The following is a 17029-nucleotide window of genomic DNA, read 5'->3' on the forward strand; positions in this document are numbered from 1 at the left end:
GGATTAAAGTCTCATCATTTCTAATGACAGTGACTGGAAACCCAAAAGTGTCGATATGAGGTTAATGAGTGGTGAAATATTCTGCATTCTGCACACTTCTCATCCGAAAGCCCCCATCCCCCCACCTAAAAATATGAATGCCCGATGTAGGTGCCCTGGTGCCGGCTCTGCATGTAGGCCTATGCTATAAAAAACTGATATAAAATATCAATAAGGTAAAGATTTTTGTTTTGTTAAGGCATTAATGCATAGGCACAACTTGTCTCCAAAACTCATTTCAAGCCACCTCAAGACTTTAAGATCATGAGAACTATAAATCCAGTCAAGCGTATCCAAACTTTTGACTGGCAGTTTAAATGCAAGTCTATAAAATGAAGCATTTTAGACATGTGTTGCGCTGTATTCAAATTTATTGCATTTCCAGTATTGATCGCTCTGGTCGGTGATGAATTTTAGATAAAGCGTGACATAACAGCCAAACTATTTCCCCATCTATCTGCTCTGCTGGCACACACACACACACAAATATAAATCACGTTCGCTGGTTCTGAATGCTGATAGTGCAGCAGTGCCGCTGGAAGCGGTTCCGTTTTAAAAAGCTCTGCGGCGGCCCAGAAGACTATTCAGCATCGGTCATATTACCTCACTTACAGCCAAAAAAGGTCTCTGCATCATTTCAGACCAACATTAGTTCTCAGCATGCTTTTATGTAGAATCAATCAAGGGAGAAAACCTTAAAAATAGGTCATATATCAGCCAATAAATCGACCTGGCCGACATATTGGTACCAACTGAATGGAAATGCTTCCATTAGCCAGCCTTAACACGAAAATGAAACTACACTGGTTTGGGGAAACAGTGTCCTAGATATTTGGTAGTCACCCTAGAAATCATATAGCAACACCCTGGCAACCGCCCAGAACACTCTAGAATCAAGGAGAATCAAAGAACAGACAAACATGACTCAAATTGAGCTGTAGGCTACTTAACGTGGCAGCAGGAGAATTTCATCAGTTTAACTGACAAGAGGTCTATTACTTCAACCTACACACAGTCCTGTAAATAAGATGTTAAATTAAGCTGAAATAGTTTAAGCAGTCAGCATGTCGTGTCTACAGTCTCTCCCTAAAGAAACTGTTGAATGACAGAGTGCATAAAAACTGGAAGATTTAGTATGACATAAAAAACTGAAAACAGGACATGGTTTGAATATGATAAAAAAAAATAGCTGAACTGTATGAAATTATGGCTGAATTTATAAACATGATTTTATTTATGTGTCAGGAGCAAATGTAATTAGCTTTTTAATTTCATTTTTTTTTATAAAAAAAACATTTCACAGAAAAAAGTTATTAAATAAAATTATAACCAATTTAATTTCAATAATTTAAAATAATATTGATTTAAAAACGTGTCTCACTTTGCATAGCATGCTTGTGTAGGCTATTTAAAGCTCATATCTTTTTCACTGTGGCGTGTTGTTTTTGTGTGAGTGTGTTGTTATTCTGGATAGCGGTCGGATAGTAACACGCTTTCGGCTTGTGATGGCTTAATTTTCTGTTCCCTGTTCCTGCGGCTCGTTGTTATAGGCCTATAAGCTCTCGAATGTTATGTGCATTCTCATTCTACAGCGCGAGTGTGTGTGTGATCCCTTGAGTGTGTCAGTGTATGTGTGTGTTGTCTAGAGCAGATTGTGCGCGACATGTGGCGGATGTAGCAGGGCTCAATGCGGCTGAGGTTCAACAGAGCCTCTCCTCCTGCCTCAGCCGCGGTGTGTGTGTGTGTATTAGTCCTCAGCGGTCTAACGAGGGCTATATGTACTGGGTGTCCCCTGGTTCAACCCGGCAGCTGTTTGCCATCCGTCGCTTGTACTCATATCCTGCTTTTTCGCTGGTCACTCGAATCTGGCCGAAATCTCTGTAGGTGTGTATGTGTGTGTGTGTGTGTGTCCATTCCACTGTACTGGATGCATCTTCTAAGTTCAGACACATTGATTGGCTCATCCTGATCTAGTATTACCAGACAGGCAACACTGATGAGATATAATTTCCATTGGGCTTGTCTCTCAGGCTCATCACATCTGCCGCAACCCATTTTACACCAAACAGCCCAATTTGAATCGACCGATATAAAAATAGCCATCCTCTGTACTGCCAAAAGAGCTCCACAAGAGGAAATACTAAATAGATTTGTATTTTCAGTAAGAAATACCAGAGTTTGTCAAGGTAAAAAGGATTTTAGGCTTTCAGCATGCAAGACAATCAAATTTCAGTATGCAGATATTAACATCACAGCTGTGAGTTAGATTTTTATAGATGTTGGAAGTTTCATAATTAGGAGATTCTGATATAAACTTGTACCCGTAGATAACACTCCAGAAATCTTAAATAGTAAAATGAAGTTAAGCATTTATTTCTGTTTAATAATTCCTACAGTTCACCATTTTTAATGTCTTAATTGAAGAATAATATGACAACAAACGAAAGACACGCAACCACTATTTAAAAGTCAGTCATATAGGTTTGGAACGACATGAGGATGAGTAAATGATAACAGAATCATGAGAAGGTGTGCTTTAAGACATTTATAGTCTTCATCATTTCAAACCGAAGAACCATATCATAAAGGATTTCATTATACTTCCTTTTTTTCCACAGACAATAAAGAGATATAATACGAAAGCCATGAGCGTCGTTAGTGACAGTGCTGTTGGCGGCTGTTCTTGAATCAGAGACTGAATTACGAGTTACCTGGCAAGTTTCCTGACAGACGGGAGAAAATTGTGAGTGTGTTATTAGCCACACAAAACCAGAGCCGTGATTCATATTCATATCACCGTAATTATAGATGAAGCAAAGAGTAGAATGCCATTTTATCAAATTGAATTTCAAACTGAATAAAACCTTGAATAATTAGTTAATAAGTATAAGGAGTATGGAAATTTTCTGTTAGGAAACACTATTGAAACTAATGCAAACAAATATTAATGTGTACAACAACACTAATAATATCTCCCATTTGCTCTCATATCTGTCCAATTCTTTCTCTTAGAATGCAATCAGATTAAATGGAGACTTTCGCCTGCTTCTCAGATTTTTTTCATGACCAAAAAAAAAAAAAAAAAACATGGTATTCTCAAAGAGTATTGAAAAGATAAAAAATAAACTCAACTAGCAGTGCCAAAATACTAGATTTTCACTACACAATTACTTTGGCCAAAGTAATTTTTTTTTCCATTTTATAATGGGTGGCAACAGCTAGCTCTCAGAATGTATTTTTGCATTTAAAAATGTGAAACTTATGACAGTGGAATAGAAAAAAATAAACAGGTTTCACATTTTTCTTTTTTTACTTATTTTACCTTGAGGGGCTTGCTTTTTATTTCGATCTAGCATGTTTGCATAGAAAAACAATCAAAAAGCTGTGCAGTGGAATGTAAAAATGAAATAGCGCCACCTACTGTGTCGACCAGATAGTTTACAATGTTATGGATTATTTACAATGTTAATCTTAAATGCAGTGTCAACAAGATAATGATATTTACATTTTTTACATATCATGGTTATCATCAATAAGTATATTGTGAAACCAATGATCTGAGTGTCTTAAAATTGTGATCAGATTTGTCAGATTAGTCATGAGGCATCCCAAAAATTCCAAGATGTCAATATAACCTCAAACATTTCTCATAACAATGATCTAATCTACATACTGCACCTTCAATTTATAGCTCTATACTCTCACAGCATGTCAACAATTGTCTCACAAAGAGTTACAAGAAACATGTGAGCAGATGGAGTACAAAAAATGAGAACGGCAAAGGTTTCGTGAGCTATGAAAGAGCAACTCTGAGCAATAAAATGTTCCTCCGAGTTGTTTTGACCAACCTATCATGATGGATAAATTAGGTGAAGGTAAACAGAACCTCACGTCTTTGAAATCAAGCTTGTGTAGATATTTCGTTCAAGAATGTTTTGGACCTTTACTTTATATATATATATATTTTGCAATTTGCTTTGGTGCTGTTAATGTAGCAGAAATTGTGTACAGAGGCTTTAAATGAGAGTTAAAAGTTCAACAGAAAGTAAATTAAACTTGAATTTTAAAAACTTTTGAGAAATGTTATTTATTTATTTGCAATTAGCTTTGGTGATGCTAAAGTAGCAGAAATTGCTAAAGTAAATGTAATGCTGAAAGATATTTCACATTTGAAAATTGTTTTTGAAGCCATGGTGTGCCAACTTTTTTTCTTTTCTTTTTTGCATCAGAGAATGACTTTAAGCAAACTGCCAATTAGCTTTGCTGCCTCCAGTGGAGCAGAAATTGTGTACCGTAGCTTTAAATGCGAGTTAAACGTGAAAGTAAATGAATGTATTGCTGCACTACTGCTTGCTTTATAATTTGATTTGTTTGGTTTGGAAGTATAAAGGTGGTTTTCCATCACAGGGCAGCAACAAGTTTCTCTTAAAACAGGAGCAATCCATTAGTGCTTTCTTTTTTTTTAATTAAAATTCTCTGCACTCGGTCTTTTTCCTCACACACATAGCAGCACTCAAACGTTTAGCTTACTAAGGAGTAATAGTTTTCAAATGTGTCTTATCCTTTCTGCCTTCCTGGTTCCCCCTTCTCCTCTTTGTCTCCTTCTTGTGTTTTTCTCTCTCTGTCCTCATCTTTTCGTCGTCTTACTGTCTCCCGCTGCGTCTTTACACCGTCTCTCTCACTCTGTCAGTTCTTCTCCTCTTCATCTACTCTATCAGCCTTTATCTTCCCCTCCTCTTTCTTCTTTTTTACTGCTGCGTTTCAATCACCACTCTCTCTCTCTTTAACTCACTCACTCACTCTTTTACTCTCCTCGTTCGTCTTTGCTGCTGATCTCTCCTTATGTTCTCTCTCTCTGGAGCGAGGGCAATCTGTGACTGTAATGTTCGGAGCAGAGCAGTGAGCATCAGACGGTTGAGTTGGGGCCGGGGGTGTTACTGCAAAAGCTGCGCATTAGCCTTTGCATCCTCTGCTGCCCCAGGGTCTGGATTACACACTACGGTCACAGAGTGATCATGTAGATGGGCGCTCATTAAAGTTTAGATCATGATGGCACATCAGGACACACACACACACACACACACACACACACAAATATGGCAACCCACAATCTGGATTTAGAATTTAATAGTTAATGACAATGATTTACTGAAGCGGATTTAAACCTCTTTCTTCCAAATGAGCATAATAATTTAGGATGTTACAACAAATATACTAAACCATGAGGCCAGATTTAGATTTATGAGCTACATGTTTAATCAGAACCAAGGCACCAAACTGAACAAGATGCAAAATGATTTATTTATTTATTTGAGCCTTAGCTTTATTGTTTATATTATTATCATTAATTGATCATTATATTATTAATAAATATAATTATTATTTATTTATTAAAATTGACTTTACATAAATATTAATTAAATATAATTACAAATAGTTCTAAATAATTAAATAAAAACAAAAAAATAAATGCATTTATTTAATTATTGCTTTATTGGGCGTTGGCTGGAAATAATTTTTTAGCCACAGTCTTGTTGATTCTATTATTTATATTATTATTTAATATATATTTATATTATTGAAAAATATTAGTATTAATTAAAATGAATATATAAAACATATACAAACAAATCAATGTATTTTTGCTTTATTGGACTGATAATTTTTAAGGAAATGAGATCAGGTTGTCGCAAGCCAGATTCAAACCTGAATCTTCCATAGGGACACTACACTACAATGTTTTTTTTTTTTTTTATGTAATCATACGCTTTTGTTTTATTGAATAGATACCAGAAAGATTTGAATCTACTTCTTCTGAATCTGCATCATGGCTCAGCATATTAATACAAAGGCCACAACCTCGACTTGTTTTTTAAAATAACTCTGGGGGCGTTTCGCTTTATTGGATAGATAGTGGAGATAGAGATAACAAGACCTTCAGCATTGCTCAAAATATCAGGAGTGTGTGTGCCAACCACTGAGATACGGCACTGAACAAAGCTTTTAACACTTGAATATCATCCAATTCACTGGCTCTCTTGTTTTTGTTAGGCAGGAGACTAACGCACCATCGCAAATGAGCTCTGAAAACTATTTCATGCCCATCAACAAATAAATCATTCACTAAAGAGCGGTGAGAAGAACATGCAGTCCGGTCTAGTTATCAAAGAACGCAGATAGAAAAATGTGGTAAACTATAAATGCATGAAAACAAAGGGGAAGGCTGATGAAACTAGTCTTAGTGTACATGGCAGGTCTAGCAGGCTAAATATACTCTTCTGGGTTATCTGCTTTCTGCAAGCACTGAATCCTTGTTCCCTCTCATTATTTACAAGTCTATGCTTGTGATCTTTGTTTCTCTCTTTTCTATCTCTTGTCTCTCTTGCATATCACCCTTCCTTCTCCCTCACTTTTTCATCTCCCCCAACCCCTATCATAATCCTGCTGAGTCCTCAGGTTAACCAAACACCCTGTAACATGAAATCAAACACAATCTCTCTTTTTAAACACAGATGGGCTTTGATGCTGTATTTACTGGAGCGTACTGCAGATCTGACGATATTAGGGTTGAACAAGCTCACCATGATATAGTGGCGCTGCATCTCCGTCTTCTCGCTGGCCAACTTCTCACAGTCTAGTTTGAGACTGTGAAAACACAGCAGAAAAATATGAATGACAAACATGGTAGAAATTTATTCATTGTATGTGTTAATCAAATATTGATGGTAATTTGATGCTAACCACTTGTCAACGTATCAGAAACCAAGTCTGACACTTCTGAATCACATAGATGAATAAGAACGAATCAGTTAAATTAATTGAAACAGGACAAACCAATGTACTTACAAGAATCAAAACCGTTTGATGATTGATGATTATAACAAACTCAAGACAATCTGATTCACTAAAATGAATCAGAATGATTAAACTCACGTAGAGGAATCAAATAAACTAATTACCTTAAAAGAATCAGAATGAGCTAACACACACATAAAATAATCAGAATAAACCAGTTTACTTAAATGAATCAGAAGAAACCAATACACTTTAATGAATAAGATTAAATCAATTAAATTAAATGAATTAAAGGATACTGATTCACTTGAATGAATCAGAATGACCTAACTCACTTTAAGTAATCAGAAAAATTCAACAATCTAAGCAAACCAATTCATTGAAATGATAAGAATGAATCAATCCACTTAAATGAATCAGAAGAAACAATTGACTTGCAGAAATCAAACCAAATTGATTGACTTGAATCTGACTTGAATCTGATTCAATCCACTTAATCACAAGGAATCAGAACAAACCAACTCACTTAAATGAACAAGAAAGAATTATTTCACTTAAATCAGAAAAAAACAGGAACAAACTGATTCACTCTGTGGAAATAACACAAACTGATTCAATTAAAAGAATCAACAAACCAAATCATTCAAATGAATCAAACTTCTCGAATGCTATTTACAGCATTACAGGACAGTTCAGCAGAGCTTATTTGATTATCGTATAGTTTGCTAATTAACTTGAAACTGTGGTTAAATTAGCAGCATCACCAGTTTTAGTCAGTTCTCACTAATTCTAGTCATTCCCAACACAGATTTCAGTGGATAAAATGAAAATGTTGATGTCACACTGCTGTATAATATGCTGTATAATACACATCCAGCCAGTTATTAGCCTGTAGGAAGAGATTCATAAATAATCAAAAGTGTTTCAGATACAGGGAGTTAATCAGCTCATATGATCTGACCTGTGGTACTGAGCCTGAAGGAACTGGAACTCCTCTTTAATGCGGTCCAGAGTCTCCAGCACCGTGAACTTGAATGACTGTCCAGGCTGCAGAGGTACCTGAGAAGAGAGAGAAAGAGATGGCTTATTAATCAGTAAACCGCCATACATCTGTGCTGGAAGATTGGACTGGTTAAATTAATGTACCAAAAGTGACTCATTGAAACAAAATTGAAAAAGTGCTCCCACGGCATTACCTTTGATCTTGGCCTCACTACAAACGCTACATGCATTTTTGTTGAGGGAGGACAAAAATATAACAACAGCACTTCTACAGTTTCATAGTAACCCTCATTCTGCAAAATGCTTTCACAAGATTTAACCCAAACTCTAGATAGATTGCACTTCCCAATCTCAAGAATGAATCATTAAAGCAAAATGAAATGTTTGCTTTACAAAACTTCTATCCCATGAGGCCATAGGAGAGGAGCTGCAAATGGCTAAGAATCACAGTAGCGGTTGTTTCAATCACTTTGTTTTTAAGAGCTTTTTGAAGTATCGCATCAGAAACGAGTGAAGGAAACGCCTAATTTCGAAAAGAAAAAAGTTTTTACACTAGCCTGTAATGGTTTTTGACTTGTGGGAATTTTTTTTTTATATGAATAATGGGAGATGGAAAAGCATTTACTGTATAAATTCTGATGTAGCGAACATTAAACCCACGTGACTAATTGACTTTTTCCGGCGATGGTTTCTTACCACTACCACCATCATCCGTCACTTGATGGAATCGCACCTAATAAAAAAAAAAAAGCTTTGAGCTTTGAAAAGATTCGCTTTACATTTGGATGGAATCCTAGCTTATGACAACATAACAGATGTAGCACATCAAATTTGACAAAGTACACACATTCATACAATACAGAGCATAGTTTTATTTAACTATTTTTAGCAATTAAACTATTAAAGTCACAAAGTTAGTTTTTATGCAGTAGTAGTACCTACTTAATATACAATTTCGGAAACAGCTAAAGAGTTTAGGTTGATTCCTGAATGAATGATTCTGAATGATTCTTTTTTTTTTGTTAATCAAAAAGACTAATGAATCAATCACATAGATTACTGAAATAAGAGCGTGGCTCAATTCTATTTATGCATTTTTACCATGTTTACCATATCCACATACTTCCCCCGATCCACATCTGAAAACATGCAAATTTCACGTGGGCCCCATCTAATAGCAAGACCTGTGTGCTCTAATCTGATCCCACTGTATTTTTATCTACCTCTTCTCCTCATTAAGACCCGAGTCCTTTCCTTTGCTATTTTTAAACACATATCCCATTCTGTCTGCTGCTTCCTGAAATGGCCGCCATTGTCCCATGCTTCTCCGGGCTTCCAGTTTTCTCTCTGAAGCTCGGTGACCGGCGAGTGGCTAAAGACTGGCGCTTTTCAGGAGCTTAATTAGTCTAGACAAACGAAATTCAATTAAATTTCAATTAGGCTACTGGTGGAGGTCAGACACTCTGTGAGCTTTCAAGTAATTAAGCTGCAGATACACAGCTGAATGGATGAGTTCAGTACACACACCACTGTGTTTGTGTGTGGATAGAGGGGGCAGTTGTCATGTCCCTTCTGACCATCATTCATTCAAACGTGTGTGTGTGTGTGTGTGTGTGTATGTGTGTGTACAGTAACTGTCCTGAAAGCAATACCAACCACACAGGGCAAGAACTCACAGGACCATAGTAGGTTCTCACAACACCACAATATATAATCAGGAAACATCTTATAAAAGTATAATGTAGACACAGAAGAATTCCATGAATAACATTAGATTTTTACATTTTTTGAAGGAAATGTGCAGTTTTCAGTGCAAATCCTGCTACCATGAAGCATGGGTTGTGGATGGTTACCAGGGTGTTGCTATACCATTGCTAGGATGTTGCCATGGATATAATGTTCTAATTGGTTACCATTGCATTGATTTTTGGGTTGCAAAGAGACAGAACATTTTGGAAAAACATTCACACTTTCACATTCACGTTTATGCAAATAAACAAGGGGGAAACCCCAGTGACTTAAATCTGCTTGAAGGAGAAGAGAAAGACATTGAAAGAGGAGCGCCGACAGCTATGGAGATGTCTACGGAGCTGTTTTCCGCTCGCATCCTCGCAGACAGACGGGGATAGAGACATCCATGAAATAATCATCTGCTGGTGAAATATTTAGTGCCCAAAGACTCACAAATTGATGAGGATCACCAGAGAGAGGGAGGACGAGAAGTGTCAGTGTGATCTTGGGGGGATCTGGGCGAATGTGTGAGTCTGTATGATCTCGCTCTCTAAAAACACAGCTTTCCTTCCTGCCAAGTCATGCCGTGTATCCACAAACTCCTCAAATTCCCAAGACACAATCATTTTGAGGTGCTTCGGTTTAGCAGGAACACTTTGAACTAGGTGTCACACCCTCATTAAACAATCTGAAAGAAAGTCCTTCCACTATTTCCAATCATTTCTGTGGCTTTTACCCAATCTTAAACCTCAATGAATGCCAGGACGTCATGTGGCTACTCGGACTATCTTGCGACTTACAGACAATGCAGATCTGGAATGGCTCGCTTTATGAGGCAGAGCAAAGCCATCGCTGTCCAATACTGGATTAGGATCCGTGGATTGGCAGTCAAAGAAAACAGCTTTTATACTTCAAAGAGTAAATCAGCAATGGTTTGAGACTAAAGAAAGAAAGAAAATGATAGATAAAGAAAGAAGGTCCTCATATGTGTTTCCGACCAGCACTTAATATTGATAATAAAACAGGTATGAATATAAGAAAACCTGCAACCAAGTTTAACATCCAAATGTGTCAAGAATAAAAAGATTTATTAAAACAATACGGCTGTGAGTAAAAATGAGCAAAGGAGAGCACACCAGCTCATTGAGAGAGCATATGTGAAAGTTGGACCATTTTTTGGGCCAGAAATTAGGCTATAATTTCTGCTTGGCCACCACATCAGTTTTTAAGTGCCATTTTAGGTAGCAAAACTGAATGATTTTCTTTACTTTTAGTTTTTTTCAATAAATGCATTTTTAAGTAAATCAAACACACTGTGACTAGTATAGTTAAATTCTCAAACAATGAATATCACGAGTCGGGAGTTATAATAAAAAATGTCTGACCCATGTAGTCTGATTGAACACACACACACACACACACACACACACAACCGGAGCAGTTGGCAGCCATTTATGCTGCGGCGCCCGGGGAGCAGTTCAGGGTTCGGTGCCTTGCTCAAGGGCACCTCAGTCGTGGTATTGTCGGCCCGAGATTCGAACCCACAACCCTAGGATAGGAGTCAAACTCTCTAACCACTAGGCCACGACTTCCCCAAATAAGCATATACAACCATAAATATATAAATATAGCCTTAATAAGTTAAAGTAATAATAATAATAATAATAATAAAATATACAAATATTAAATTAAATGTTTAATGTTAATAAAAATGTTTTATGCATTTTTGATAATCCCGGGTAGCTATGGTCATGCAGGTTTGTTTACACATTAAACTTGTGGCCATGAGAAAAATATGTTGTTAGCTTGTTGGCCACTACACATTCTCATGAGTAAATATGTCATTCCCATAAATTAATATCTTATGGCCACAACATATCATGTTCCAACGAGTTATTATGTCATGGCCACGACAAAACTAAGTGAACTGAACATGTCACCTCCTGGTCACCGTAGTAATCTGATTCCCAAACAAGTGTTAACAGTTATTTTTTGTGAAACTAAATTCTAAATTCTAAAAAACTATTCTGATTCCTAAACAATGAATCTTATGCAGTGGTTATTTTCAGTAAATCAGAAACATAGTATGATAAGTGCAGTCTGATTCCCAAATGAGAGGCTCTTCTGAGTCAGTTGTTTTTTATAAACACTTATGAATTGGCGGTTACTTATTCTTACTGAAGCGCTTTCATCACATCGAAACAAAATGAACCAAGGACTGTTACTTTTTCATGTCATGTCAAGTTGTAAAAAGTCATTAAAGGTCAAGATAAATAAATTTTTGAAAGAATTCAATAAACATAAATTGGAATATATGTCTGAGTTATTATATTCTGTTATATTCTGAAAACTCCTGAGGGCAGTAAATGCAATCTTTCCTCTAAATATGTTTTCCTCAAAAGTAATGCTAAAAGAAAAGGTACACAGTAGTTATAAGGATTTATAAAACATCCCTCACAATTACTGTCCCTATCTAAACAATAGACATTAATGAAAAATCCTTAAACTACATTTAACACAAATTTCAAGCATTCAAGTTACTTGCCTGTCCACACCAAAAGCAAAAATCTTTTGCAAGGTGACATATTGTAATATATACTGCTAAATACAGCTGTATTGAACAGGGGTTTCTCTATATTCCATCTTCACCATGACATCAGGATCCATATAAAAACACCCATAAATCCACACAGTGCAAACACAGGTACTATTAGTGATAGTGCAAACAAACCGATGCCTCATGAGCTACGAGTGCTAATGGACTCATACTACAGCCTCTCATTTGTATCAGGTTCTCAAACTCCTCATCATGTCCAACATATCCACAGACCTCCTGCGGTAAAGAGTTCACGTTTCTCACACCTCACACATGACATCTATGGACTTCTCACCCTTAAACGTTAACTGAATGACAGTTCTACCATCTAGACTCTCCATCTTCAGGATTAAAAACAATGTGTTAAGTGCATTTGATCAACCTTGGATGTTTGTGTTCTATAACAGTCGGAAACCGAAGGTGTGGTTGCAGCGGATTATGAGCTTTCCCTGACCGGCTTTTTTTATTGTGATTGTTTTTGGCTCAGAAGCATGGAGCACTTTGACGCTTCTCTCATTCCACCTTCCAATCCCTCTGCTTAGGATAACGCTAACCACAAAAATCCAGTGGAACCAATTACCAGTCCTCCCAATGCAGTTTGCTTAGCAAATCAGGCCTTAACCCTTTCAACAGGCAGATACTGCAGACTGACACACTCATTTCACACCGACAGGCTTCCTCTGATTTGTACTGCATGAATTGTCAAACTAAACTACTGATGGACCAATGTGATTAGTAAAACATTAACGGAATCATGCGGAGACATTTACATTGCTTGAAAAAAATGCAAAGCTAGTTTTGTATATTCAATTTATACATTTAGCAGACACTTTTATCCAAAGCAACTTACAGTTCAGGCTAACATTTTTACCTAACATGTTTTCCCAGGGAATCGAACCCACAACCTTTTGCGCTGCTAACGCAATGCTCTACTACTGAGCCACAGGAACACTATAATATAACCATTTTTGGTCCCCTTAAGAACTTTTCAGTGAGCAGTTCTTTAAAAAGCCTTATTTCTTAGTTTGAAGAATATTTTAATAATCTAAAGAACATTTTTCAACTAAAAATAAACTTTCATGCAACAGAAAGGCTCTATGAATGTTAAAGGTTCTTCGTGGAACGACAGATGCAGATAGCAAATGTAACAGTGATGCTTAGCTGAACTAGATCCGCTAAAAAAAAAACTGTCCTTACCAGAAATTCTCACGAACATGGAGATTTCTTGATAATTTACAGAAGAAGAAGAGGTGTGAGTCATGTTTCACAGGCCATGAGGGTAAAAATAAAACCATGCTGCAGATTTCACTAGTCCTTTGGAGTTTGTTTACCATATCATTATAATATCATTCAATCACTCTGGCTGGGAACCTTCGAACATGATTGTATAATCGTTTTAATAATATTATTATATTTATTCCTTAATAATGTCATCCAATGGCCTCTTCGCTGAAGTCTAAAAAGGTGAGGGAGAAGGTTAAATTGACTTTTTAAATCTTTTAACATTTTTTAACTCACCCTTACATTGGAAGTCTAAGAGGCAAGTATAGGACATGCACACTAAATCAGTCTCAAGGGACATTTCATTCATTCATGAACACATCTGATGCCTTGTGCTGTCATACAGTACAAGTTTAGGCTTGCATGCTGAACCACATTTAAAACAGGCTGCAATACACGGTAGATTCTTTGTATTCTAGAAACATCAATAAACTAAAGACGGGCCACAGTTAACAAATAAACAAATATTTCAGTTAGCCTTATCCAACCCCACCTACACACACACACACACACACATATATAACATCTAAACCCCTCTAGATTTACCAAATGCACTATGGCATCTATTAGAGGGGGCATTGAGAAAGGTTTATTACACAAACTAATACAGACACACATTGTGTTTGATTCCTCCCACACAACTTTCTATCAACTGGCTCTTGAAGACACCTGGGTGAAGATGAATATGCATACATGCAACTGAAAGTCTGAAGAGACGTCTCTCTTACACCCAATCGCTTCATCTGTCCCATTTGTCGAGGATGTGGGAGAATAAGAGAGCGCAGCACTTACCGGGTGTCTACCCTGCGGGTACATGATCAACGGAGGGATGCCGGCTATGGGTTTGATGACCAATGCGCTGACTCTCCGTACTCCCGTGTCCCCCCTCCACCAGGGGACAGAGCCCCAAATCGAGTTTGGGAACCCGGCTCTGTTCTTTCCGAGCCGCAGAAGGCTGTCAGTGTATCCGACCAGGGGGTCTTCTAAAAACAGGTCCCTTTACTCACACTTGGGACTGGATTTCCCTCCAGAATTCCCTGATGTGCCACTCTGTTACTGTCCGGCTCTCAGTCCGACAGGTCAGGAGACCGGGAGGAGCAGGGAATTCCAACGAATCACGTCCAGCTGTCCCCAGTCTTGTCCTTCTGCAAATGTCCCCAACAAGCTACAAAAACAAACACGTACCTCCATTCGAGTCTTGTAACAACCTTGTAACAGTACCTCAAAACTGCAGGGCTTCTTTGCTGAGGTCTAAAAAGGCAAGGAGGAGGAGGAACAGGCTTTGTTTTTAATCTAAATCTAGAAGGGGGAAAAAAAACACACAGGAAAGCAGGAAAGAACGGCAGGTCACTGGAAGATCCAGCAGGCTTTTCAGCAGCAAGCCCTAGACTGTAATATATTGTGCCTGTTGGCTTCAACACAAACATGACAGCCTGCTCAAGCTGCACTTAAGGTGGACCGGGTGAGATAGATAGAGGATAGATAGACAGAGAGATAGAGACAGAAATAGACACCTATACATGCATACAAACAATGATACATGATTTCTTGATGTCATTGCATTGAATGGCAGATAGTTTCATATCACCACATATACAAAAAAAAACATGAATTCGATGTTCCCAGCTGTTTTTCTTAGAGGGCAAACTAAGAGATTTGATTCATAGCCTGCTTATGTTTTCTGACTGACATAAAAAGACCCACTTACCCCATTAATAGCTCATGTGTCTCTCTCTTCTAGATCAGATCTCAACAAATGTCTGCGGATCAAATGTCAAAGATTTCAATATGCACTCTTTTCTCATCAGAAACAATCAACTCTCTCATCCGATTCTTCAAAGATCAAATTATCTGAGATTAGCTACCTAAATTCATTCTTCAATGAAGCATAACTGAGATTAAATTAAGTCTCCTGAGCTTTGAAAGAGCAACCTCAGGGAGAAACAAATCAGAAAACAGGGGCTGTGGAAAAAAGAGAGAGAACGAGAGAGATGAGGAAATTATTAAATTTGCCAGCATTTCCATGAAAGCACCACGTGTTTCCAACCTCATATTTGCCTCTGACAGACAAGCATTTATCTGCCCTTTGAGAAATAAACTGCCAAAATTAGTGGTAATTGCAACACTTACGACCTTAATTTATCCAGAGCACGTTCACGTCGCTTGTTTGCGCCTGAAGATACACATCAGCTAATTTCAGTCATTTTAATAACCCAGTCATCCCTATCAGTATCATCCTCATCTCTTCATCATTCTCTTGCTCTCAGACGCGCGTCCCTTGTTAGTCATCCCTCTGTCTGCGACACCTCTCCAGTCAGGGATTGCCCTAATCGCTGGTATCTCATTGCACGGATTAGAGAAGAAGTATTTATTCACATAAATCTCTCTGCCTTCAACTCTTACTTGTACGTAATGAATCTGGCTGAGTACAAACAGACTTCATGGAAATGACAGACGAGACATTAATCTACCCAGAACTGGTTGGGCTTCAGCATAATGGTGTCCAGGAAAGGGTCAACAAGTTTGGCATAAAATCTGAAATAAGATAACAGGAAAATCTGGGGAAGACGAACTGTATGATCATGTATCACAACAGCTGCATTTACACTTGACTTTATTTACAGTTATTCTAACATTTTGACATATTATTCATCTATCAATAGACATATATTTATGTCATTCATAATACAAACACCATTTACAACAATTAATCAAGTTGAGCATCCGATTCACATTTGATCTGAATCAGCACCAATGGAGACTCCAAAAGTTTCCAAATAATGTGATAAAAGTTCCTTGTATGTCATCAACTCCTAATAGAAACAATTATATATTGTACACAAGAAGTCATTTATAAATAGTTTTACTAGAAACATCTCAAGGCAAAGTTTGGCGAATGTCCTGACAGCTTTTCTTAACAAAATTCTGTGGTTAACCTAAACATAAGCGGGAAAACAACACAAATACGGACAGAGATATAAAGAGTCGTTGAATTTAATTTATTCTACTGATTTATATGTGTTTTAGCTATAAAATACGTTATTTAAATATCAAAAGAGCAAATAACTCGAGGTAAATCAGACCCCTTACCTTGTCCCAGACCACCTTAAAACTTCGCGGCTGTCGGGACACTCTCCAGTGCTTCTCCGATTGGCTATAGCGTCTTATTTGTTTTAGCCAATCAAACTGGCAGTGACCCACGTTGGCTCTTGACATCAGAGGCTGCAACCGCCCAATCGCAGCATTCGATGCCGATGATTGGCTGCAGCCGCTGAGGAGGGCGGTGTACAGTCCACAGGGAATGTGGGTATTGAAGTTCCAATTATTCCACCCTCCCGCCGCTCGCGCCTTCAGCTGCCAATCACGCCGAATAAATGCTCGCCTATGACTGCTTATGACAAATGAGCAACGTGTAGCACCTAGTGTTGACTGCCTTGAACAATTAAGCGAAATAACAAATAAACCCTCTCTTTATTTGGTGAGTCATAGTGGCTCTTTGATAACCTTGTAAATTAATGAGCGGCTTGCTTATTAAATAGATGAAAATTCTGTCATGGCTCTGTCATACTGTTACAAAGCTGTTTG

General features: G+C 37.6%; 1 protein-coding gene and 1 long non-coding RNA gene across 4 annotated transcripts in view; both read right to left on the reverse strand.

Moving 5' to 3' along the window:
- LOC132131409 (transducin-like enhancer protein 4) overlaps positions 1 to 14835 on the reverse strand; it is a 32061-nt gene extending 17226 nt beyond the window's left edge. For all 3 annotated transcript variants that reach the window (XM_059543423.1, XM_059543425.1, XM_059543424.1), the window contains exons 1-3: positions 14237 to 14835; positions 7796 to 7893; positions 6621 to 6684 (exon numbers count right to left, since the gene is read on the reverse strand). In XM_059543423.1, the coding sequence (XP_059399406.1) occupies positions 6621 to 6684; positions 7796 to 7893; positions 14237 to 14260 (186 nt within the window). In that variant the 5' untranslated portion in view covers positions 14261 to 14835. The remainder of the gene's footprint in view (positions 1 to 6620; positions 6685 to 7795; positions 7894 to 14236) is intronic.
- Positions 14836 to 15898: 1063 nt separating this feature from the next.
- Positions 15899 to 16571, reverse strand: LOC132131912 (uncharacterized). The gene is made up of 3 exons (XR_009428970.1): positions 16535 to 16571; positions 16312 to 16380; positions 15899 to 15979 (listed from the first exon to the last, which is right to left on the reverse strand). It is a non-coding gene; the product is annotated as an uncharacterized LOC132131912 (long non-coding RNA).
- Between the last annotated feature and the right edge of the window lie 458 nt (positions 16572 to 17029).

Source organism: Carassius carassius, chromosome 48 (assembly GCF_963082965.1).
Source record: "Carassius carassius chromosome 48, fCarCar2.1, whole genome shotgun sequence".
NCBI lineage: Eukaryota > Metazoa > Chordata > Actinopteri > Cypriniformes > Cyprinidae > Carassius > Carassius carassius.